Source organism: Myotis daubentonii, chromosome X (assembly GCF_963259705.1).
Source record: "Myotis daubentonii chromosome X, mMyoDau2.1, whole genome shotgun sequence".
In the NCBI taxonomy this organism is placed as follows: domain Eukaryota; kingdom Metazoa; phylum Chordata; class Mammalia; order Chiroptera; family Vespertilionidae; genus Myotis; species Myotis daubentonii.
This window is the reverse complement of record NC_081861.1, coordinates 8,693,355-8,718,566: the sequence shown is the minus strand read 5'-3', so window position 1 is coordinate 8,718,566 and position 25,212 is coordinate 8,693,355. Positions and strand designations below refer to the sequence as shown.

Here is a 25,212-nt window from a genome sequence, read left to right as displayed (position 1 = left end):
ACAGCAATGCCCTACTGGTTCCTCACTTTCTCCCGACAGGGCAGCCCTACTACTTCTGCACTCTCTCCAGGTGGGAGAGCCCCTCGTATACACACAACCTAGTGGGTAGGCACAGCAGCGCCCTGTTACACCCATTTGATCAATTTCTGGGTGGAGGAGCCCTGTGTACATGTGCTGTATGGCACCCTCCTGTTCTTGCTGGAGCCAACTCTGGAAGGGGTGGCTGGGGCCGTGCTACAGCAGCCCTGGAGGTTAGCCAGAGAACCTAAATAGAGCTCCCGGCCCACTATCCAAGTGCAGGGGAAATGTCAACAATAGTGCTCACTGGTTCCTCTGGTACTAGACTTCCCTCAGCTCTCAGATTTCTCCGACCTTCTCTATGCAGTCTCTCGTTTTTCTTCCCTTCCCTTCCCTTCCCTTCCCTTCCCTTCCCTTCCCTTCCCTTCCCTTCCCTTCCCTTCCCTTCCCTTCCCTTCCCTTCCCTTCCCTTCCCTCCCCTCCCCTCCCCTCCCCTCCCCTCCCCTCCCCTTTCCTTTCCTTGGGAAGCTGTTCAATGGACCCTCACTTGTTTGAGGAGGAACTGTTCCAAATATAGGTGTACATTCAATGTGTTCTTGGGAGGGGGCAATCTCAGCCACCGTCTTGGACCCACTTCCCTAGATGTATTCTCTTTTTAAATCTTTTATTTTTTGTTAATCCTCACCCAGGGATATTTTTTCCATTGATTTAAAAGAGAGTGGACGGAAGGGAGAGAGGGAAGGAAGGGGAAGGAAGGGAAGGAGGAACGAGGGGGAGAGAGAAACATCAATATGAGAGAGACACATCGATTGTTGGCCTCCCACATGTGCCCCGATGGGGGTAGGGATCGAACCTGCAACCCAGGTAATTGCTCTTGACTGGGAATCAAACCCGCCACCCTTTGATGGGAGGGCCAACACTCTAACTACTGAGCTACACTATCCAGAGCCCTAGATGTATTCTTTTTTTTTTCCACATTGCCATCCATCCACCCATCCATCCATTCATCTATCTACGCCCCCTAGATGTATTCTTGAGTTCCGTCCAGCCAGGCTTGTTTGCACCCTCCCTAGAATAGAAACCATCTGGATAAGAAACTTCATTCATTTATCAACTATATATTTATTCCTATGACATATTAGTCATTGGATTATGTTGTGGAGAGTCAGTGGGGAGAGAAAATAGACATGTTTATGCCCTCAAATAGTTACCAGTATTGAGGGAAGGCCCCCCCCTTTTTCTGCAAGCTTTTTGTCTTCCCAATCACAAGGCCTAAAACAGAGCTAAATACTCAGGACTGCTCAGTCAATACTTGCTAACATATCAAGGGGAATTTAAATAGACTTATGAAGCTAGTTTATCTTCAACCTAGTTTAGAGTAGGGTGTCTGTCCAGCTCTGTCCACCTCAATCTGAAGTTCCTGCGCTACACAGGGTTACAGGAATGTTGGTGGCATGCACTAGATTGCCTGGATTCAAGTCCCATCTCTGTTACTCACCAATCATTAGAGTTGTGCAAAAATAGCCTAACCTCTCTGTGCCTCAGATTTAGCATATATAATAGTGCCCAATTAATGGAATTTTTAAGGATTAAATCAATACACACACACACACACACACAGGAGCAATGACCTCTGCTAGCACTTTTGTCTGGCAGAAAGCTGCCCCTCCAGCTCAGCCACAATCATGAGCTGTTTTTTACAGCCAGAAGTTGTGGGGACTTATCTTCCCCGTCCTGGAACCCGGGGCGGGGCTGATGTGGGACTGAGACCCCTCACTCCTCAGGGAAACCTCCACAACCAAGATATCCTTCCTGATTTTTTTGTAAATTCTCACTGGAAGGTATGTTTTCCATTGATCTTTACAGAGAGAGAGTGGAAGGGAGGGAGTGGGGAGAGAAACATCGAGGTGAGAGACACATCTATTGGTTGCCTCCCACACACGCCCTGATCAGAGCCGGGGGTTGAAGAACAACAGAAGTACATGCCCTTGACTAGGAATCGAACTCATAATCATTCAGTCTGTGGGCCGACGCCCTAACCACTGAGCCAAATCGACCAGGGCATATCCCTATTTTAAACTGCCACACATGGGTATGAGACTGATCCATTCTGCAATTCTGTCCCGAGTCTGCACCCCTCCTACTAGTCTCCATGTGTTTCTTCTTTAATTCCCCAGGTGTAGGACTTCCATTTAGCTAGATCTCAGGTGGTTCTGAATGATGGTTGTTCTACTGTGGTTGTGGGAGGCCGCGAGTCCCACGTTTACCTATGCCGCCATCTTGTGTGGAATTCTAAGAGAATAGATTTTAATTGTTCTCACCAGAAAAAAAAATGCTGATATGTTAATTAACTTGGTTGTGGTAGTTGTTTCGTTATGTATAACATATTAAATTATCTCACTGTGCGCCTTAAAAAACAAACACATTGTACAACCTAAACATACATACATTTTGTCAATCAAGCCTCACCAGTGCTGATTGTGCTCCACACAAGTGAGGAAATTTACACAATGGGGCTTGTTTATGAAGGCTGTAGAAGACCCCGACTGCCTTCCTGCTAAAACATTGCTATAGGAGGCCTAAGAAATGTTACAAAGTGTTCCCCTCTTATTTTAAAGGGCCCAAGAGAAGTAGGGGCTATAACTGCTCACAGTAGCCCAGTTCTGGGGGGACAAAAACCCTAAATACTGAAAATTGCTTTGGTTTAACCTAAATCCTACAAGCTGGAGATATTTTTCTCCTATTGACTCTGCTTCTCACTGCCTACTGTGGTAAAGCTTCTTATTCCATGTGGCAAAGCCCCAGTGAAAACAGAAGTGAGATAGGTTAACAGCGTTCGGTTTATTATATATGTAGTAGCGAACAGAGTGGTAGTCTCAAAGCTGGGTACCACACCTGGGTGCACCTCATACTCTCCACCATGAGTGAATTCTTAAATTCAAGAAGGCCAAATAACTTCAAGGTTAAGGTTAAGTGCACAAGCTCTGCAGTTTACTACCTGAGTTCAAATTCCAGCTTCACCACTACTGCATAACTGTGGGCAAGTTTCTTACCCTCTCTGGGCCCACTTTGCTTATTTAAAAAAACAGGATAATGACAGACGGCATCTACCTCCTGGGGTTCTTGTGAAAATTAAATGATATAATCCTTATAAAGCATTTACAGCCTTACATTTAGTAAATACTCAAGTAAAGGTAGTACTGTTTTCATTTGGCAAACCCACGTAAGTTTTCATATTCTATTGGGTTAGCAAATAAAGGTGGTCGAAACTGGAATATACTAGGTCCTTATACAAATTGCTATCCATACTCTTTATGCTAGCATTGGTTTCCATTTGCAACATACCAGTTATGAAACAGAAACTTCCTAGTCATTACTTCTAAAATAGTGCTTCAAACATTTTTATATTACTTTGAGAATCAGTGGCCTAAGCTATAAATATCTTACTTGGTATAATGCCTTCAACTCACCTTGCAAACCTAGTGAACCTGTTTTCCTATTCCTGCTTCCACATCTACATTTCCTCTTCTTTTCCCTAAGGTAGTGGTTCTCAAAATATACTGCCTGGACCAGCAGGATCAGCATCAGCATCACCTGGGACCTTGGTTTTTAAAATTTTATTTCCATACTAGTGACCTGGTGCACAGATCCATGCACGTTGAAAGGAAATTAATTAGAAGGTGGTCAGTGGGGCGGGACTGGGTGAGATGGGCCAGACACACCCTGGAGCCAACCTCCCACAGTCCTTCCCTGGGGGAGTGCTGTGGCTTGGAGGGCATCTGCGGAGTGAGCACGGTCCCTTGGGCAGGTGGGGTCCCTCAACCTGGCCTGTGGGGATCTGGCCAAAACCGGCTCTCTGACATCCCAAGGGGTCCTGAAGTGCGAGGAATCGGGCTCCCTCCTCTTTGGTTCCGGGGTGCATCACCTGAGAACACTGCGGCCAAGTCACCGCAGCTCACCAGCTCCTGTGTTGAACGTCTGCCCCCTGGTGGTCAGTGTGTGTCATACCTACTGACCAGTCAGACGGTTGCTTAGCCTTTTATATATATTTTATCCCTTCTATTCCTTTTTCTACCTCCACCCCACCCCCCACAATCACCACACTGTTGTCTATACCAGCTGTGGGCAAACTACGGCCCGCGGGCCGGATCCGGCCCATTTGAACTGAATAAAACTAAAAAAAAAAAAGACCGTACCCTTTTATGTAATGATGTTTACTTTGAATTTATATTAGTTCACACAAACACTCCATCCATGCTTTTGTTACGGCCCTCTGGTCCAGTTTAAGAACCCATTGTGGCCCTCGAGTCAAAAAGTTTGCCCACCCCTGGTCTATACCCATGAGTTCTTTTTTGCTCAATCCCTCCACCCTCCCCAACATCCCCCTATACACACATACCAGAGCTGTCTGCTTGCTTTCTATCTATGAATCTGTCTCCCAGTGATTCCACTTCTGGAAATTTATCTGAAGAAACACAAAACACTAATTTAAAAGAATATATGTACCCCTATGTTCATTGCAGTGTTCTTTACAATAGCCAAGATTTGGAAGTTCAAGTGTCTATCAGTAGATGAGTGGATAAAAAAGTTGTGGTACATTTACACAATGGACTACTCCTCTGCCTGAAAAAGCAAGAAAACCTTACCCTTTGTGATAGCATGGATGGACCTGAAGAATATTATGCTAAGCAAAATAAACCAATGACAAATACCATATGATCTCACTTATATGTGAAATTTAATGAACAGACTGATCTTTGGTTTGATTTCTTCTATCCTTTTTTGTGTACATGCCTTCACTGTGCACTTGTTTACTTCAGTTTCTAAGTGACTCCACCTTAAAATATATTTTTGTCTTCAGTGACAAAGAAGACTGGTTGGTCATTACCATAAGAAGGATTATGTTGAATCATGTTATTTAGCTAACCTTCCATCCTTTTATAGATCCAAGTTATAACTAGGATCTGAGCAAGTTGAATCAAGAGCAAATAGAATAATGATATACCTTTGTGTTTTTTTCATGCTCATCTAATTTAATGTCTATATCTATATCTATCTATCCAACTTCTTAAAAAATGGTTTCAGTAGCTCCTTCAAATACCACCCCAGGTATTGAGAATAATGAGTCATGCCAAATCACGACTCCTATTAGTCATAGAACAGATCCCCGGTTCATTTACTCTTTTCATTTTCCTAAGTGTTAATAGGATAAAAAAAAGTCTGGAACATCTACTTAAAAAACTCTCCTTCTCCAGAAGATTAATACAATTGTTGATCAAATTAGTCCCATGCGGTTCTTTTAAGACTTGAGATTGTTAATCTAAATAATGTAGGCTACCAAAACCACATGTACTTTGCTGTTCAGTGAAAACTCTCTCTTTCTCTCAACTGGGGATAATAAGATAAGGTGTTCTGGCGGTCTGGAAGAAGTATCTTCAGAACATAGAGACGAGAAATGAGATGAGTCTACTGTGCTGTAGACTTCCTAAATGCATTTGTGTTGTTAGCGTATCTATGGAAACTGTAAAAGTTAGGGCTTTGAGTAATTCTAGTATGTGTTGTCAAGCTCCATTTCTCCCAGTTCACAATGCTTCATGTTTTCTTTAGGAAATGAAGTCAAATATAATAATGCTACTTGACTAGCATAATGAAGGCATATCCCATTAGATATAACAGAATATATAAAATTCACCATTTCTGGACCTCAAAGAAAGAAGTTACATTTCACAAATCCTATTATTTCTCCTCAACTTTTTATTCATTCCTTCTCCAGTTACATCATGGAATAGGCTTTCAACACACTTCAGGCCTAGATTACTATCAGAGCTTCCCCAACTGCCATCGGTCAGCCATATAGTCTAGGTTAATTTTCTTCCAAAATTCCTTTCATGTAATTCCCCTCCTTAAAAACCTACAATGGTTTCCTATTTCCTAACACATTACATCTAAACTCTTCTGCCTAGATTTAAGGCTATAATTAGGCTCCATCCTTTGCACCCAACTTTATTTTGTACTATTTCTCAGTAAGAAATAGGTTCCCTTTCCCTAGACTGTGAAATTAACTTGCTCTTCCTTACGAAAAACTTAAATAAACAAGAAAGAAAAACAGACACTGAAATCCCTAACAGCAAGTTTATTTGTAATTGGAGTTAAGGATTATTTTAATGCATGCTGAGAAACAGTAATACTCCAAACTTCTAGGTTACTATCTTATAGGGAATACAAGACAATGTTAGAAGAGGCTTTGGCACACACAACTACTGGAACATGACTATCAGAACACACTATTAAAACCTTATTATCAGAACACTCACATATTACCTACTTTTATGTCAGATCAGCTTCATGGACAGCTCATCTTCTAATTGCTCACTGGCTATTTGAGTAAATAGCATTCAAGGTTAAACATTAAGACTGGGCAGTAGGGAAGAAATACAGAAGTGGTAAGCATCACAACATTTCAGAGTCTACATATACTAATACAACAGTAAGATTAAGAAACAGTATTTCGATTTCTTTTCTGAAACAACATTTGGCAATGCTTAGCGCATGAGAAGACACTGCTTTGGTCCGTCCACTCTTTCCAGCTTTTCAAAGTGTTTCCTGGCATTGCGGATGTTGATCAGAGTAGCTGCAGAAGCTGAGGGTAGGGGTAGGGAAGATACACAGCAAAATAAGTACAGGCAAAGGAATGTCTATTAAAAACAAATAAACAAACAAAAGAGAGCCAAATCCGTCAACATAGTAGGAAATAGACAACATATAAGATAATGAGGCCCCAAGTTAAGCACAGTTTAGTTTTTCTGAAAAAGTATATGTGTTTATATTATAAACACAAACTTTCCAACATAAATTATCAAAATTTTTTATTTGGGGGCTAATACTATAAAACCTACTATCCTATATTGTATTATATGTTTTAAATATGTTTTTATTGATATCAGAGAGAGGAAGGGAGAGGGCTAGAGAAATAGAAACATCAATGATGAAAGAGAATTATCGATCAGCTGCCCCTCACTGGAGATTGAGCCCGTAACCCGGGCATAAGCCCTGACCAGGAATCAAACCCTGACCTCCTGGTTCATAGGTTGAGCTCAACCACTGAGCCACACCAGCCAGGCTTATGTTACATTTTAATATTAAACTAAGGTAGAAAAAAACCAGTGGATCAGAGATAACTTAAACTTCTGGGAACATCCTGAAAATACTGCTAGAACCTTAATTTTAATGGTTGAGATGAATCTGGCTATTATGGCATGGAACCACCAAATATCTCCCTTTATGCCCATAACACAAATATGGGAATATGCTACTTAGAAATATACAATGACATATAAAATGGTCAATGTTTAATAGTTCAGAGCTAAGACTGACTAGTCTTTTAAAAATCTAGCCCGGCCAGTGTGGCTCAGTGGTTGAGTGTCAACCTATGAACCAGGTCACAGTTTGATTCCTGGTCAGGGCACAGGCCCGGGTTGCGGGCTTGGTTCCCGGTAGGGAGTGAGCAGGAGGCAGCTGATCAATGATTCTCTCATCATTAACTCTCTCTCCCTCTCCTTTCCCCTCTGAAATCAATAAAAATATATATTTTTAAAAAATCTATACTATATATCATACATTTGGGTTCTCCTTTCTTGAAAATCCTGATTTAGTAATTTGATTTTTGAAGTTCCCAAGAACAAAACATAATACCCTAGAGCAGTGATGGCAAACCTATGACAAATGTGTCAGAGGTGACACGCGAACTCATTTTTGGTTGATTTTTCTTTGTTAAATGGTATTTAAATATATAAAATAAATATCAAAAATATAAGTCTTTGTTTTACTATGGTTTCAAATATCAAAAAATTTCTATATGTGACACGGCACCAGAGTTAAGTTAGGGTTTTTCAAAATGCTGACATGCCGAGCTCAAAAGGTTCGCCATCACTGCCCTAGAGCCTAAATTATTTTTAAGCTTCAAAATATACATTTATTAAATAGAAAAAATATTTATTACTAGTATTAAGATAGTTTTTTTTGTGATAAAACATAGATAACAAGAAATTTAGCCCTGGCCATATGGTTCAGTTAGTTGGACATCAACCCTGCACCAAAAGGTTGCCAATTTGATTCCCAGTTAGGGCACATGCCCAGGTTCTGGGCTTGATCCCCAGTAGGGTGTGTGAAGGAGGCAGCCGATTAATGTTTCTCTCACATCAATGTTTCTCTCTCCCCTCCTCTCTCTCTAAAAAAATCCATAAAAAGTCTTTTAAAAATTTACCATTTTATCTATTTCTAAATGTACACAGGTCAGTGGCCTTAAGTATATTTACACTGTTGTGAAACCATCCTCACTCACTACAAAATAGTTTTTCAGTATCTAATAAAGTCCTACCTCTAGGGCAATGAGTTTAAAGAATATGTGGCTTTGAATCAATGTTAGCTAAGTTTCAACTTACGAATGGATGGATCAGACATCACAACCATCACATAAGTGTTGGATGTAAAGATATCAATGAAAGCAGCGAAGTTAGAGTTCCTAACTTCCATGCTCTGGAAAGAAGCAGCCAGCTTGCTATAGGAGAGAAAAGAGCAAAGAACAAAATAATAGCAATATAAGAATTTTTATGTTTTAGGAAAACATTTTCATAGCATTATACCTCAACTGACCACTTCATTAAGACAGTTAATCACTAGCTCCACTTTGTTTTCCAAGGAAACTCTAATGCTCAATTGATCATAGTTTGGAAAGTGACTTAGAAATAGAGTTAGGACTTGATATTGACTGTGAAATGAAACTGGGCTTAGACTTAGATCCCTGTTAAAAATCATGTTATAAAAGATTTCTCTTTTATTTAAGAAGATTTTAAAGTTGAAATTCCTCCATCACTAAGATTAACTTTAGTTACATTGAAATTTAGTTACACTGAAATTCAAGAAATGATCTCATCTCTTCGAAAACAAACAAGGTAATTATATTTGCATTTCATTCTGTATTTCTCCTTAAAAACATTAGTGTTAAACATGCCAAAAAGTCCCAAAGTGCCTTTTATGCTGAGGCATGAAAGGAATAAACTCATACCTATTCTACTGTCTGAGTATCAAAGTTTTACCAGGGTAAGAATTTTGATTCTTAAATATTTAATAAATTATGATGTTCAGCCATTGCATCAACCTATATTCACAACGCTAAGACTCAAATTGTATTTAATCCAAGCTGAGGCAACACGATTAGACATTTCCAGACTCTATTTTGTACCATTCCTGAATCAGTACCTCCCTATTTTAATTACTATAGTTTCATAGAAAATCTTGGCATGTGGTGGGGTAAATTATCCTACTTTCTTCTTTTTCAAAACTCTCTTGGACATTTTTTATTTCTCCCCAAACAGAAGCAAACATCTCAAAAGGGTACTCTGCTTAGATATTTTTCATATGCTTCTTCTGTATCACTTGAGTTTACATGAAAGGACAATGAATTTCATTCACCTCAGTTACCTGTAGGTTCCCTTAGAGTTTAGCTTTCTTTTCCATTGAAGAACTATTCTAGATATAGAAGTGTAGTCCACTATAGTTATTTGAACCTCACAAAATAACATTAATTTTTTCCAGAGGTAAATAGATCCCACAAGACCTCTTACCTGCAGCTCAGCTTAAACTGCTTAATAATGTTGCTGATTTTTTCAAATCTGTGGGCATCACGCTGCTCTTTACACTGATAGTGAGAAATCACCTATGAGAAAGAGTAATGCCCTTTAAATCCATGCAATGTAGTCATATCACCCACTGTTACTCCTCTAGGCCAGTATCTGTCAGTCTCCTGATTTTCAGAGCAGACTTGGCACCTGGCTTACTGTTTCTTTTCCTCAGCCCCATATGCTGCCAACATTACGCAGAATTTCAACATCCCAATGGATGAACCAATACCATGCAGTTTGGTTATAATTTTATTAGCTCACCTAAGTATTATCTATTTTGATTTGTTGGTCTTTATCACTTATTTTAATCATTAAATGTTCATCTTATTTCAATATTTCTCAGAACGGCCTTTGATTAAAAAAATACAAATCAAAAAAGAAAAATATATAAAAATTCTTAGCTGTTCTTGAGGTACACTTAATGTACTTAATTTTAATAAAGCCTGTAACTAAGTGGCTTTTGGTATTATATTTAAAAATGTTAACTAAATGATTATAACCTCTGAGAATTGACTATTTATAAATTAACCTACTCAGGATGGACATCCACGCCAGCTGAGAATACTTTCCCTCACACTTACAGATTTTAATAAAACCTAGACGAGCATTTTCTACAGGCTGAACATACAGATGTAAAAATTTTCAGTAGGAAGCAAAACTGAGTCACTTGCAAGAACCTATGAGATAGATACTATTATCTCCATTTTAGGGAAGGGAACCAAGCTCAGAGATTAAGAAATGTGTCTAAAATCACCAAGCATTGGTAACACTCAGAAACAAATTATTTACTGTAAACTGCTCTTAAGAGTTACATTTACTGAGCTGATCAGCAATTACTTATGCAGTGCTTTGTGACATCTCAAATTCCTTTCTGCTACTGTTATTTAAAAATTTTACTTATATGCCCAGCTGGCGTGGCTCAGTGGTTGAATGTCGACCTATGAACCAGGTGGTCATGGTTCGATTCCTGGTCAGGGCACATGCCCAGGTTGTGGGCTTGATCCCCAATGTGGGGCATGCAGGAGGCAGCCAATCAGTGATTCTCTCTTATCATTGATGTTTGTTTCTCTCTCCCTTCCTCTCTGAAATCAATAAAAAAATAATTTCAAAACAGTAAAATAAAAATTTTACGTATAAATATATTGGTTTTTGTATTGCCTCTCAGGGCCATACACACAGTAGGCTCTAATATAGTTGGTAAGTTGAATTTATAACAAAAATTAAAATACCAAGATGCCTCTTTTCCCTTCTGCCTCTCCATGTGACTCTTAGCTATGTCACCGAGTTGACCATTACACCTCTTCCATGTTAAAAGTTCTCAACTCAGTCTTTTGTTGAAAAGGGTGGGATGCGAGATTCCCCAAAAGGGAAATAACCCTCATCTATAATAAAAAAAAAAGTAATATGCTCATTAGACCAGATGCCCGACGAAGCCGGGGCTGCGAGGGCCGAGCCCCTTCCACGAACTTCATGCATCAGGCCTCTAGTTTCATAATAAAATTCAATAGGAAACAGGGATACTTCAATACAAATGAGCAGTGATTTGAAGATCTAAACTCTGCATATCAGCGGTCGCCAACTGGTGGCCCATGGACCACTGGTGGTCCGTGAGGTCCGAAAGGTTAGCGACCGCCACTTTAGATTATTCCTACAAAAATATAAGTTTTTTCTAACTACTGAAGAGTAACAAACCAAAGGATTTCTTTCAGGTCGCTTACGGACAAAACTACTATATACTAGTAAATAAGGTTGTGCATGTTAACTTAAATACAAGAGGGAAGAAGGTTCTTCCAGAAAATAGCAACATGGTGTTCTCTGCTTTTGAATAAAAGAAAGTAAGTGTGAAGTAATATTTTCAGAGCAAAAAGTTCTCACCAGAAAAGTAGCTCTCTCAAATAGAAGCACTTCATCGGCCTCAATAATTTCAGCAAAATTCCTCAGGTTCATTTCTAGCTGCTGAACATTGGGAATCAGTTGATAAACAATGCTGGACCAAGCCTAACAGAACAGAAATGTGGTGGAATATTACTAACAGGCAGCCAGTCCCAGGCCTCTGCAAATGAGTAAGCACACTACGACACACGGACAGCAAAACACGGTGATAATTGAGTCCCAAATACTGATAACCAGTGACATAAAACAAATAAAATGAGAAAGCAAAGCTAACATTTGATATTTACCCTTCAGTTGGAGATTTTTTAAATTTTCAAACACTTTTGTAAAATGCTGCAGAAACTTTTTCCTATTGATAATAAAAAATAACTTAATTCCATCATGTTATCTTAGGAAAAGTTGAAAACTCTGATCTCCTATTGTGCTATAAAGCTTCTACTCCTGTCATTCAGCAAATATTTAAATCCAACGATGCAGACTATACTAAAAAATCAGAACCTAATGATGCTATAGTTAACATACACCTAAGTATCAGTTTTCAAAAAAATACCAGAGCCACAAAGACAAATGGCCCCTCCCCTCAATGGGATAACATACAAGATAAATTATAAGAGAAATTAGTGGCATTATTATTCCAAAAGGCTTATATTCAGCTGTATAAATTATTGAATTTAAAATGGTACACTGCGTGTTTGCCTAAAACTGACTTCATCTAGAGGCGTATGACTAATGAAAGGAGCTGAAATTAACCACACCTCCCTCTATTCTCTTATGGCTCTTTTATTTGAACCTCCATTAGACTACGTCCTGGAATCTTGCTGTAATTTGTCTGGCAAGGTGTGTAATGTTCTTCTCCTCCACTAGAGGGCAGGAACCTGGTCTTAGTCATTTGTGTGTCCTACAGCATCAAGCGGGTATGTGATGAGTGCTTGCAGAATAAAACGGAATAGAAAAATGTAAGTTAGCTCTATGCGACATTTATGCAAGCGATAGTAGTGCCATGTCTCTGCTCCAATTAGTTTTATTACTTAGGCATGGGGTTTCAGGTTCCAAGTTCCCAGGTCGGTGTTAATGTCACTGCTGAATTTACCTTGGAGAAGACACCAAAGCTAACCACAGCAGAGACATTGTCACTCACAGCAGTGTTGTGATTAGCCAATTGTCTTTGGTCGTGTTATGTATTGCCATCCTTCACACCGCAGCTGGTTCTTATCAGTGCGTCATGTCCATCCTTATTCACGGTTACCTGTTCTATGGGAATAAGGCTTTGAGAGAAATTCGGCCCAAATTAATCTAGAACAGTATTTCCTAGACAGGTATCTCAAAAATGATCTGTTAATAGAGCGAGGCTGGGTCAACATAATATTGGGGGGAAAATGAATTAGTTAAAAAAATAAAGCAATGGCTATATTTAAAGTCCACTGGGTTTTTTTCTTCTTGGGAAATCAGGTTTCTGTGCTTCTGGTTGTAGATACTTGTCGGATGCAGTTGATACTGAGGCTGTAGCTACCAGGGACAGAGAAGGATGTCAAACTTGTCAACAGACACCAGAAGCAGTCTGAAGGAAAGGTCTGACCACAGGAGGGCGTCAAGGAGCCAATCTTTCAAATCGCTGGATCAGTAGGAGAAAGGGAGGAAGCAGGGTTAAGGAACCTATGTGCCAATAAGGTAATTTCAGCTTTACCCATAACACGGCTATTGTTGTAACCTCTACAACTACCGCAAGCGGTATGGTATCCATTCCAGCAGCGGGAATGATCTTTCTGGTTGAAAGAATGCTAGTCTCGCCCAGCCGGCGTGGCTCAGTGGTTGAGCGTCAACCTATGAACTAGGAGGTCTGGGTTCGCTTCCCGGTCAGGGCACATGCCCTGGTTGCAGGCTCGATCCCCAGTGTGGGGCGTGCAGGAGGCAGCTGATCCATGATTCTCTCTCATCATTGATGTTTCTCTCTCTCTCCCTCTCCCTTCCTCTCTGACATCAATAAAAAACACATTTAAGAAAAAAGAATGCTAGTCTTCATTTGGCATGAAAATGGACACTATCAAATTCTAGGCAGACAGACATGTCTCATTCTAAGTCTCCCTTTGCCAATCTTTCCCTTAAATATTGTTCTTCTCCTGCCATCCAAACTTAGGCAGACTAGCACATATCCTGTAGAAGTACCCAGATAGTAGACATAGCTCCAATCAGCACTGAGACCACAACAAGTCAAAATGGATGACAGCCAATGAAACCTTAGCTGTCATGAATATCATTATCAAATTAATCATGACCAAACTGGGTAGCTAATTTAGTGTGGTTGGTAGGCATGTCGACCCAATCTAAGATCAAACCCAAAAGCTCTTAAGGTTAATTTTGATGTTTCAAACAATTTATTATAATTTTTTTCAGTTCAACATGTTTAGATGGCTATGAAAGAGTTTAAAATCTTTGTGATCATACCCTTCTTGCTTTTTTTTTTATGCTCTAACATGAGGGAACTCGGAGAAACATACACACCTTATAGAGAGTTTCATCCCAGATAGATGTCCGGAAGCAAGAACATTCCAGTGGGCGAGACAAACGCCTCAGATCTTCTTCTCGCTCTTTAAAAATCTGAATGAGAAAGTCCAACACACTGATCAGGATATATAGCTCTCCTCTTTCTTTGCAAACGCTGAGATATAATTATTTCCACATATTTAAACAGAAAGCATTTCCTCAGAGGGATTTTTCAATGTGTACAGTACTTCAGAGACATCCTGGCAGAAATGTTTTCAGGTCAGGTCTAAAAGTGACCCTACCTGTGACCCTACCTGGTTAATTTTATGTATTCATTTGGCTAGGCCATGGTACCCAGACCTTTGGTCAAAGATCAGTTTAGATGTTGCTGTGAAGGTATGATGAGATTAATAATTAAATCAGTACACTTAAAGCAGATTCCCCTCCATGATGTGGATGGGCTTGATGCAATCAGTTGAAGGCCTTAAGAGGGAATCCTGCCTCTAGGCTGCCTTCTGACTCAAGCAACAACATCTACTCTTTAACTTATAGGCCTGCCCTGAAGACTGCAGACTTGCCAGTCTCTACAATTGTATGAGTTAATTCCTTAAAATCCATCAATCAACCTCTACCCCTTCCCTCTATTATATCTATCTATCTACACACACACACACACACACACACACACACACACACACTTATTATTGGTTCTGTTTCTTTAAGGCTCCCTCACTAATACATAGAGAGAAACATCCATCTTACTTGAAATTGATACTTAGGGAGGCACCCTAGCCATTTTTGCTTCAAAATTTCCAAGTCTGACTGAATCTTTAATGAAACAGAATATAACTTTCTTAATTAAGTTTCAAATCCCACAAACAACAACAATGTATCTTTGGAGATATCTATATAAGCATTCAGAAAACAGTAAGTTGCCCTAGCTGGTTTGGCTCGGCAGATAGTGTCAGCCGGCGGACTGAAGGGTCCCTGGTTGGGTCCCAGTCAAGGGCCTGGAGAGAAGGGAATAAAAAGATTAGATACTTAAAGTAGTTCTCAAAATCAAATACGGAACTCTAATGATTTTTTAAAGCCTATGTTAACCTAGAAACACCAAAACATACCCCAAAACTGGAACACTGGAGGCAATCATATAACTAGTTATAGGAAAAAAAGTATTCCTGACCACAGCTATTATAAAAAAAATCATTCAGTTAAATAAAAGGTATCCTTAGACCCCTAGGCTCCAACCCAAGGAGGGACTGTATTCTGTACCAATGACATATTCTAAAACTTTCCTCAGGTTCATCCTTGGAAACAGATCTCTTCTTTCAGCTTAGACTTTAAAATCCAATCCTCTTATTTTATACTAGAGTTCCGGTGCACGAATTCGTGCATGGGTGGGGTCAGGTCAGCCTGCCCCGGGGGGGGGGGGGGGCCGGGGGGGAGGGAAGAAAGGGTCACAGGCAGTTGGCTGGCCAGCCCCGACCCCTGGTTGAACTCCCGGTCAAGGGGACATTTTGCATATTAGCCTTTTATTATATAGGATTGGACAAACTAAAGCTAGATTATATTTGTGATGTGCCAATCTTGGGGGGGGGTGTGTCTCATAGCTAGCTGGGAGTTTTCCCTTTCTACTGTGTGGCTTCTGGTTTAAATTTATGTGTACTAATAATCCCCACGCTAGAAAAGAGAAATATACCGTATCAGTGCAATTAAGGGACTTAGCATTGTGCCTAACAAGTGTGACTGGCACTTGAACAGATGCTTATCAGTTTCCTAAGTCAACCTTATGACAGTTGTAATCTTTCATTTCACCCCTGGTGAGTCTTCTAGCCTTGACAGTAACTGTCTGCTCTGAGGACAGTAAACAGGGGCAGCATACATATTTTATAAATATATAAACTGTAATGCAGCTTCATTCTTTTGCATGTGGCTTCCCAGTTTTCCCACCACCATTTATTGAAGAGACTATCTTTACTCCACTGTGTGTTTCTGGCTCCTTTGTCTCAAATTATCTGTCCATATACATGTGGTTTTATAGCTGGGCTCTCTATTCTGTTCCATTGATCTGTGTCTGTTTCTCCTCCAATACCATGCTGGGGAATTTTGTTTGTTTGATTTTTTAAAAAATTTTATTTCAGAGAGGAAGAGAGAGGGAGAGAGAGATAGAAACGTCACTGATGAGAGAATCATTGATCAGCTGCCTCCTACATGCCCCCCCCCCCACTGGGGACTGAGCCCGCAACCCAGGCATCAAACCGTGACCTCCTGGTTCATAGGTAGACACTCAACCACTGACCCATGCTGGCTGGGCAATACCATGCTGTTTTGATTATCGTAGCTCTGTAGTATAATTTGAAGTGAGATATTATTATACCTCAAACTTTCTTCTTTTTTCTCAGGAAAAAGCTAAGAACCATATAATTTCACTTATATGTGGGATATAAAACCGTAACTCCTAAATACAAACAGCAGTGTGTTGGTTGCCAGAGAGAAGGGGGTGGAGCCGTGAAAAGGGTCCTAATATATGGTGACTGGAGGAGGTTTGACTTTTGGTGGTGGCACACAGGGCAATATACAGATCCTATAACATAGAAACCCACACCTGAAACCTATATGACCATATTAACCAGTGTCACCCCAATAAATTTAATTTTAAAAAGGGATAGAAAAAAGAGAAAAAATATAAAAAGGCTGTTTAGTGATATTACATGGTCAGGTTCCTTACCTAAATCTGAAAGTTATTTATTAAATGAATACTATTCCCTTACCAGGGACAATTTGTTTATGAGTGTTTTAAAAAAAACAAATGCCCTAGCCCCGTGGTCGGCAAACTGCGGCTCGTGAGCCACATGCGGCTCTTTGGCACCTTGTGTGTGGCTCTTCCACAAAATACCACGTGTGGGCGCGCACGTACAGTGTGATGGAAACTTCGTGGCCCATGCGCAGAAGTCGGTATTTTGTGGAAGAGACGGTTTTTTGTGGAAGAGCCATGCTCAAGGGGCCAAAGAGCCGCATGTGGCTCATGAGCTGCGGTTTGCTGAGCCGCGGTTTGCCGACCACTGCCCTAGCCCATTTTACTCAGTGGATAGAGCATTGGCCTGCCCAGGTTTGATTCTGGGCAAGGGCATGTAACTCGGTTGCAGGCTCCTCCCCAGCCCTCTCCCTGGTCAGGGCACGTGCAGGAGGCAACCAATCTGGGTGTTTTTCTCACATCGATATTTATCTGTTTTTTCCTTTCTTCCACTCTCTCTAAAAAAAATCAATGGAAAAATGTCCTTGAGTGAGGATTGTGTGTGTGTGTGTATATACACACACACAAATGACAAAACTTTATTTTGAAAGCTTAGGTGGAGATTTCCGCCCTGAAAAAAAAAGGATGGCACAAATGTCCCTATACTTCCACAAAAGAAGTTTGCAAAGCATGTCCACCATGTCCTGTAGCACCCTTTCTGTTTCTTACCAGATCCCGCTGATCCTCCTGTACCAGGTCCATCTTGTGCACCAAGCAAAAGATTTTGGCATCTGGAGAGTTCTGCAGAATGGCCTCCAGGCATGACTGGTAATAGTGCATGTCCTTTTCCAGTTCTCGGCTCTCCACATCAAAGACATAAATCAGAACCTCCACATTTCGGAAGATGTTGTCTCGTTGGCTAGTGAAGTAGTTTTCCATGAAGGTGTCCTGTCTAGTAGGAAAAAAAATAAGCAAGTCCTCAGTTTAGTCCCTTCTACTTATGATCTATCTTATGTGAAAGATAATCTAAAAGCTTCGAATGACGGGGCAAATACCAGTAATAGCAAACCGCTCTGGTTTCAACTTCTTACTTAAGCCTTGCACTACCCTAAGGCCCTCTCCTTGTGCTCCAAACATACTTTGACCTGTCCTTGGTTCTCGAGGCCCATGGTCTATTCCCCGAGGGGCCTTGACACACGCTGTTCATTGTCTCACCTGGCACTACCTCTACTTCTCATTTAACTCCTAACTTGTCCCTTTAGATTTCAGTTCAATCCGTACTTCTTTACAAAAAAAAAAAAAAAAAAAAAATCCCTGACCTCCCTGACGGGCAAATCCAGTCACCATAGGCCCTTTTACCAATACACTGTTCTTCTTTTTAACATTTACAAGTATGATATTACACATCTGCATGAGTTTTTAATTAATGCCATTCACTTCCCTAAACAGAAAGTTCCAAAGTAAGGAACATGTCTGTTACTGTTTGCCACTGTTTCCCAGCTTTTAGCATAGAGCCTGCCATTGAATAGGTGCCCAGTGAATATTTACTGAAGAATAGTCAATACTTTGAACTATATGAAAATGACTCTAAGAACACTTTTTAGCAGAATGTTGCTCTCTGCTTCTTAGGCTGTGTCCCAAGCAATTATCAATTACCAGATGCCTAACAAAAAACAGAATTTTGTTATGGAAAAAAAACTAATGAACTTAGCTTCCAGTCCTGTACTTTGCTATTAAATGGTTGTGTAGTCCAGCCAGTGTGGCTCAGTGGTTGAGCATTAACCCATGAACCAGGATGTCATGGTTCAATTACCACCAGTCAGGGCACGTGCCTCATTGCAGGCTCAATCCCCAGTGGGGGTGGTGGTGTAGGAGGCAGCCAGTCCATGCTTCTCTCTCTCCCTCTCCCTTCCTCTCTGAAATTAATAAAAATATGTTTAGCCCTAACTGGTTTGGCTCAATGGATAAGAGCGTCAGACCATTGAAGGGTCCTGGGTTCTATTCCGGTCAAGGGCATGTGCCTCAGTTGCAGGATCAATCCCTGGACCTGGTCGGGGCCCGTGTGGGAGGCAACCAATCGATGTGTCTCTCTCACACCGATGTTTCTGTCTTTCCCTGTTCCCTTCTACTCTCTCTAAAAATTAGTGGAAAAATATCCTCAGGTGAGGATTAACTGTGTGTGTGTGTGTGTATGTGTGTGTGTGTGTATATATATATATATATATATATATATATATATATAATGAATAAATATAAATAAATGGCTGTGTGACCTTAGGAGATGCATAATATCACTGAACTTTAGTTGCCTTATGTGTAAAAATGACAATAACATCTTATTGCCTAAAAGAGACTTGGACTGATTTGGCACAGATTACAGAATTGGAAGCAATGCTAATGAGGAAGGATTTGTATGGAGAAATCTGCTAGGGTGCTAAGTAATCCATCTGCTAGCAACAGTGGAGTCATTTTCTTATGGAATATTTGGCTATTTTGTTGTTGTTTTTAACAGACACTCATTGAGCACCTATTCCATGTTTGGTTCTATGCTAGGAACTGGGAAATGCTGAGCTAACAATGACTGTTTATTTCGTGAAGCATTTGGCTACGTGTTAACATATTATCTTACTTAATCACCAAAACAACCCTATGAGTTGGCACAATCATTATCTCTATTGTATGGATGAAGAATCTGTGGTTCAGAGAGTTTAAGTGATCAATGCAAGATAACAGCTAACAGGGCTGAGATACAAATGCTAATATAACTCCAGAGCCTAAACTCCTCACCAGTACACTACACATCAGCTGAAGATCAAATGGCCATAGGGTAGGGAGCAATACCGGCATACAAGCATAGTGAACGTTCATTTGTGATGGGATATTTGAGAACTGCCTTGGCCATGAGAGAAAACACTGTCTCCTACTCCTTCCACAGTGGAAAGATATGTGCTTAGGTCTTATGTATAGTGCTTAGACTGTCTGGAGATAATTAATACATAGCCCGGCCTGTGTAGCTCAGTGATGACTCGCATCATTGATGTTTCTCTCTCTCCCCTTCAGCCTTCCTCTCTGAAATCAATAAAAAAAAATCTTTTCAAGTCAGGGATCTTGATTTAATCAAATGCCAATTCTAAATAAATTTTTATCCAATGTATCTCTTATGGAAGGCAGCTATGCTCATCACTATACCACCAACACCAACCAATGTGTCTATTATGAATGATAGTTACTCTAGTATTCTCCATGCTGATTACTGCCACTGGCCTCACAAGTAATCAGATGGTACTTACCCACCACAGTCCCACAGGTTCAACACCAGGTTTCCCAGAAATCGAACATGGGAATGTTCTACATCAACTGGAAGGTAAATATGACAAATCTAGTAATTGCAGCATGCGAGGCGAAATTCAAACTAAGCAAAGCACTAAGCCCAGGATTTAGAAGGACCAAAGTGGAGTGAAATGCTCAAAGCCACAAGAAGGTGATTTTTAGCTTAATAGCGTGGTTTAGTGGCAAGGTGGCACCCCGATTACCCTGCGCTACAGAACTGGCTCTCATGTGAGTCGTTTTACTTTTTAGTAGTTTAGTGCTTAAAGCAGAAACAACTGCCAATTAAAATACTAATGTTAAAATCTCAACATGTAAGACAGAGACATATACCATTTAATAGCGCTTCCCTGACTCATTTACCCCTACTAAAGCCCCAAAATTTTTAAAACAAACATAAAAGCAGACACCCCAAAAACATACAACATAACCATATTCACTCCTATTGATTTCCTTATTTTCATTACTGACCCGACCAATTCCACATTGGGGGTGGTCATTTTTGACTCCTCTGTCCACATTCATTCATTACTATCCCTTGTAATCTCTCTCAATTCCCACTCCTTGCTTTATAACCTGCCACTAACATTAAGGAAGGCCCTTCCTTTCTCAAGCCTACACAACCACAATAGCTCCATAATTACCTTCCACCAGGAAGCCTTACCCCCTTTATTTTACCCTTTAGGCTACTGCCAGGTTCATCTTCTTAGCACTACTTTGAACATGTCACTCCCCATTCAAAAAATTTACAAAGGCTCCTCTATGTCTATAGGGGGGCATTCAAGGTCCTTCAGAATGTGGCTTCCAAACTCCCTTTATATTCCCCAATGAGGCACATTAATAATGCCTTTTGCTCCAGTCCAATCTGGTTTATTCATAGTCCTCCCAAACCCCACTACCTCCCCAACCCCCAATGTACCTTACATCAGGGGTCGCAAACTTGCTAATAGGGGCCAGGCCAGTAAACATACAAGAGCAAAGTTAATCATTTCTGAAGAGTAAACATTTACCCAAGGGGTTGATGGCGTGAGTGGCAGTTACTCAGCTGTAGCTCATTTGCCATGCAGGAACATGGGTTTAGGATTAACAGAGTTTTCAATTTTTCGATCGTAGTGGGAAATCCAGATTTTTATGGAAACACTTATGTGTTGATAACTAATTCCAATTCTTAAAAAACATTGTACAGGCCAAACAAAACACATCTACAGGCCTTTTCCAGCACACAGGCTGCCTGTTTGCGACCTCTGCCTTACGCTTCCCTCCCACTCCCTCTATACTTTGCCTAGTCTGTCCGTCGGCCTAAAAAGTCCTCCCCACTTTTCTTTAAGAGTTAGATTCATCTTCTAAGACCCAACTAAAACCCCCACTCCTCTAAAAGCCCTACCTGGCCACCCCCACTTACCGTCATCACTCCCTCTGAATTCATTCAAACATTTACTAAGCACCTACTCTCTGCCAGGCACTAAAGGTCACAAGGAGGAAAAATAAAAATTCTTACCTTGGAAAGTTTTCAAAGTGTAGCAACTATCACCTTTACAATTTATGTGATAGTCAATCAATCACACAGGGGTATTTCTTCTATGACTAGCTCGAAGCTGTTGCTTAAACTGACTGCTAACTTTTGTGCAATTTTAGATTCTCAGAAACTGGATCGTAAGCAGCAGAGCATTATTTTTTTAAATGGACACTGGAGCCAAACAGTTCTTAGTTCTACCTCTCTGTGTGACCTTGGGCAAGTCACTTAACCTCTAAGTTTAAGTTTCATCTTCTATTAAAAAAGCTGGGAGGCAGACTGCTGACCTCACAGGCTTACTGTGAGGATTAAAGGAGCTATCATACATAAAGTGCCTGGCACATAGTAGGTGCTCAAACTACCTCCCTTCTCCCCTTTACTTCCCCCTCCTTGGAAAAGGAATCATATCTTACATGTCCTTGTATTTCCAACAGAGTCTACGAGAGAGTAGGTGCTCAAACTGCTATTAATTTGAAGACTATGTAAACGGTCTAGTACTAAAAAAAAATGGAAAGAAGTGCTACTGAGAAAGGGAAAGACAATAACAAAAGAAGTGACAGGATTCAGTGACTGTTTAGATATGGAGCACATGGAATAGAAATCTGGTTTCTATTCCCCATATCACAGATATTGTTCTCATTGACCAATGGCCTAACTGCCAAATCCAGTGGACTTTTTAGTCCTTGTCTTACTTTCTATAGTATGACACTGTTGACTGCTCTCTTCTCAAAAAATTCTCTTCTCTCAGCCTCTGATATCACATCTACAACCTCTTTGGCAGACCCTCCTTCATGGTCTCCTATTCTTCTTTCTGTCCCTTAAATGTTAAGAGTTCTTTGGGATTCCATCTTTTGGTCACCTACTCTTCTATGTATTCTCCTCTTTGGCATGCTAATCTATTCATATTATTTTATTTTCCATTTGGATACTGATATCGCTAATACATATTTCTCTCCTCCCTTTCTGAATCATATATTGGACATCTTCACTTGAATAAACCACAAGTATCCCAAACTCAACGTTTACAACTATAATTCATCATCTCCCCATTCTTCCTATAAAATCTATTCCTTCTTCAGTCTTCTCCATCTTATGGAATGTAACCAGTTGCCTAAGCAAAAACCTTAGTTTCATCCATGAGTCTACTCTTTTCCCCACCATTCCCCCCAAACCTATCAATCAGCAAGTCTTATTGACTCTACCTGTTAAATACATCCCAAATCCATTTACTTCTCATCATATCTATGACCACCACCCTAACCCAAGTTAAGCCTCCATCACCTTTTACTTGGTCTACTAAAATTGTTTCCTGATTTGTTAACCTGTTTCTACCCTTGCCTCCCCTAACCTATCCTCCATATTACAGATATAATAGTCTCTCAAAAATGCAGATTTTTCTTCCAGTTTTCTTTAAAAAGAAAAAAAACATTATCTCTGTATAAGTCTATATATGTATGATTGTATACACTCAGGAAAAAAAGGCCTGAGAATGAGGAAAGGAATATACTTTCTACACTTCTATGATGTTTGAATTTTTCACAAATATTATACTCTTGTCATTAAAGTTGAATATTAAAAATGATAAAATATGACTGTTACTTTCTGTTTAAAATTTTCTAGGGGCTGCCCTCTACTCTCAGTTCAAACTACCCGGCATGGCTTATAAGGCACTTTATGATCTAAAACCCACTTTTTGCCTCCCTCTTTAGTCTCATAGCTCTCCTACTCTTCCTATCCTGCTATTATAAAAGCAACTGAAATGAACCAAGAACAGTACTTTGGGAAATCACATACATTTATGGGGCAGAAAGAAAAAATAATATTCTTTAAAAGAGAGGGAGGGCTGATTAAAGATAAAGGACGAAAACCAGGGTAATAAGGCATTAAATAAAAGCCAAGGGAACAGAATTTTTGAGAAGATCGGAAATCTCAGAGCCGTCAACAGTGTTTTAGAATAAAATACTTCATAATCATATTTTCATTGACAAATTTACTCTTCCAACACAAACACATTTTAACAGCCCTCTAATAAAGTCATTATTATCACCATTCTGTATCCTTCAAATTTCAAAACAAGTAGACTCTAAGTTTAACAAAATCAAACTGGACTTTTTCATCAATGACAATCTAGAAAAAAACACTAAACATTAAAGGTGATGTAATATATTTGACGTACTCTTTTACTACTTTTAAAGAAAATTTTAAAAGCTGCATACAGAAGAATAGCAGGTAAAAAATCAATGAATTTTTAATTAGTCTATAAGTTAAGCAGTAGAACCCAATGACGAACGAACTAGTTAATAATACACTAAATCATGAAGGCCAACACAATATTTTAAAGTATAACTTTTACTACCTTTAAGGAAATACAGTAATTGCTAACAAAGTATTATCAATGAAGGTCCCGCTTGAGATATCCTTAAGGGCAAGAGCTCTGTCCCATTCACAACGCCAGGCACACAGGAAGCTCTGGAAAAGCACTTGTTGAATAAACGGCCTGCTTTGATGTATATGGAGTCAGATAATTTGCAACATACTGTTTATAACATTTCAATGATGCTGCTAGATTTTCAAACTATTTTAAGTAGCTCCAATATAGTTCTGAAATTTGGATCACAAGACTGTTCACTAGACTTAGGGTAGTACGTAAACTCTGCTAATTCCCTAAAAACAGAAATATTAATTGGATGAGAAAAAAGGTGCTTCAATGAAATGTAGAGAATTTAAAACACGAAGAGAAAGAAGTCTTCCAAGAATTGTGGCTGTTGCACAATGAATGGAGCAGGAGCACAGACTGACATTCCAGCACTCGTGCTTTCGAGTTGAGTGAGCTGAACTCCTGGGTCACACTTTCTTCATCTATGAAAATGAAGTTAATATAAGGACTAAAGTAAATAAAATAGCATACAATAAACATTAGCTTCCTCTAATCTACTAAAACCATGTGATTATTAGGCCCAGATATTTAACTTGGAAGAATAGGAATAAATTAAAATTTGGCAAATCAAGACAGGAAGGAAACTGGACAGGTACTTTCTAGAAGGAATTCTCTTGAGGCATGATAGGCCAAAGAACCCAGTCCTGACCAAAATTTCTGATCGACTACTTAGCTAAAAACTAGAGGAGATGTTTATCCAGTGTACGAAGGCTAGGAAGAATAAGCAACATATCTGATGAAAGAATTAAAGATAGGCTCTACCCTCTTTCCTACTGATAAGGAAACTGAGGCCCAGTAAGATAGCGATTTTTGTGCTGGACTCCACAGTTAACAAACACTGGGTTCAGGAACATGCATGGGCTAAAATGAAAGAAACTGAATAACAGAGATAAGCATTTATTCTTAGGTTCAAATTATTAACTGCACAAGAATCAGGAGAATACGTGTTTTGATGATAATATATGTGAAAAGAAATTGGGTGTTTTTGCTATAACTCAACATAATGAAGGTCACTCCACAGAAAGAGAGCCAAACGGTGCTGCCCAGAACATGAGATGTGACAATTCTATCTGCCCTGATCAAGCCACATCAACATTCGAGTCTTAGCACTTTAAGAAAAATGTAGATA

At 39.9% G+C, this 25,212-nt stretch overlaps 1 protein-coding gene across 4 annotated transcripts in view; it reads right to left on the bottom strand.

The window, feature by feature from the left end:
* Positions 1 to 6,136: 6,136 nt before the first annotated feature.
* Positions 6,137 to 25,212, bottom strand: part of RRAGB (Ras related GTP binding B) — a 36,947-nt gene continuing 17,871 nt past the window's right edge. For 2 of the 4 annotated variants that reach the window (XM_059680254.1, XM_059680255.1), the window contains exons 4-11: positions 22,060 to 22,143; positions 20,097 to 20,163; positions 17,536 to 17,758; positions 14,091 to 14,186; positions 11,574 to 11,696; positions 9,642 to 9,733; positions 8,460 to 8,575; positions 6,137 to 6,658 (exon numbers count right to left, since the gene is read on the bottom strand). In XM_059680254.1, coding sequence (XP_059536237.1) covers positions 6,561 to 6,658; positions 8,460 to 8,575; positions 9,642 to 9,733; positions 11,574 to 11,696; positions 14,091 to 14,186; positions 17,536 to 17,758; positions 20,097 to 20,163; positions 22,060 to 22,143 — 899 coding nt within the window. In that variant the 3' untranslated portion in view covers positions 6,137 to 6,560. The remainder of the gene's footprint in view (positions 6,659 to 8,459; positions 8,576 to 9,641; positions 9,734 to 11,573; positions 11,697 to 14,090; positions 14,187 to 17,535; positions 17,759 to 20,096; positions 20,164 to 22,059; positions 22,144 to 25,212) is intronic. The other 2 variants (XM_059680256.1, XM_059680257.1) reach the window with 1 other exon arrangement.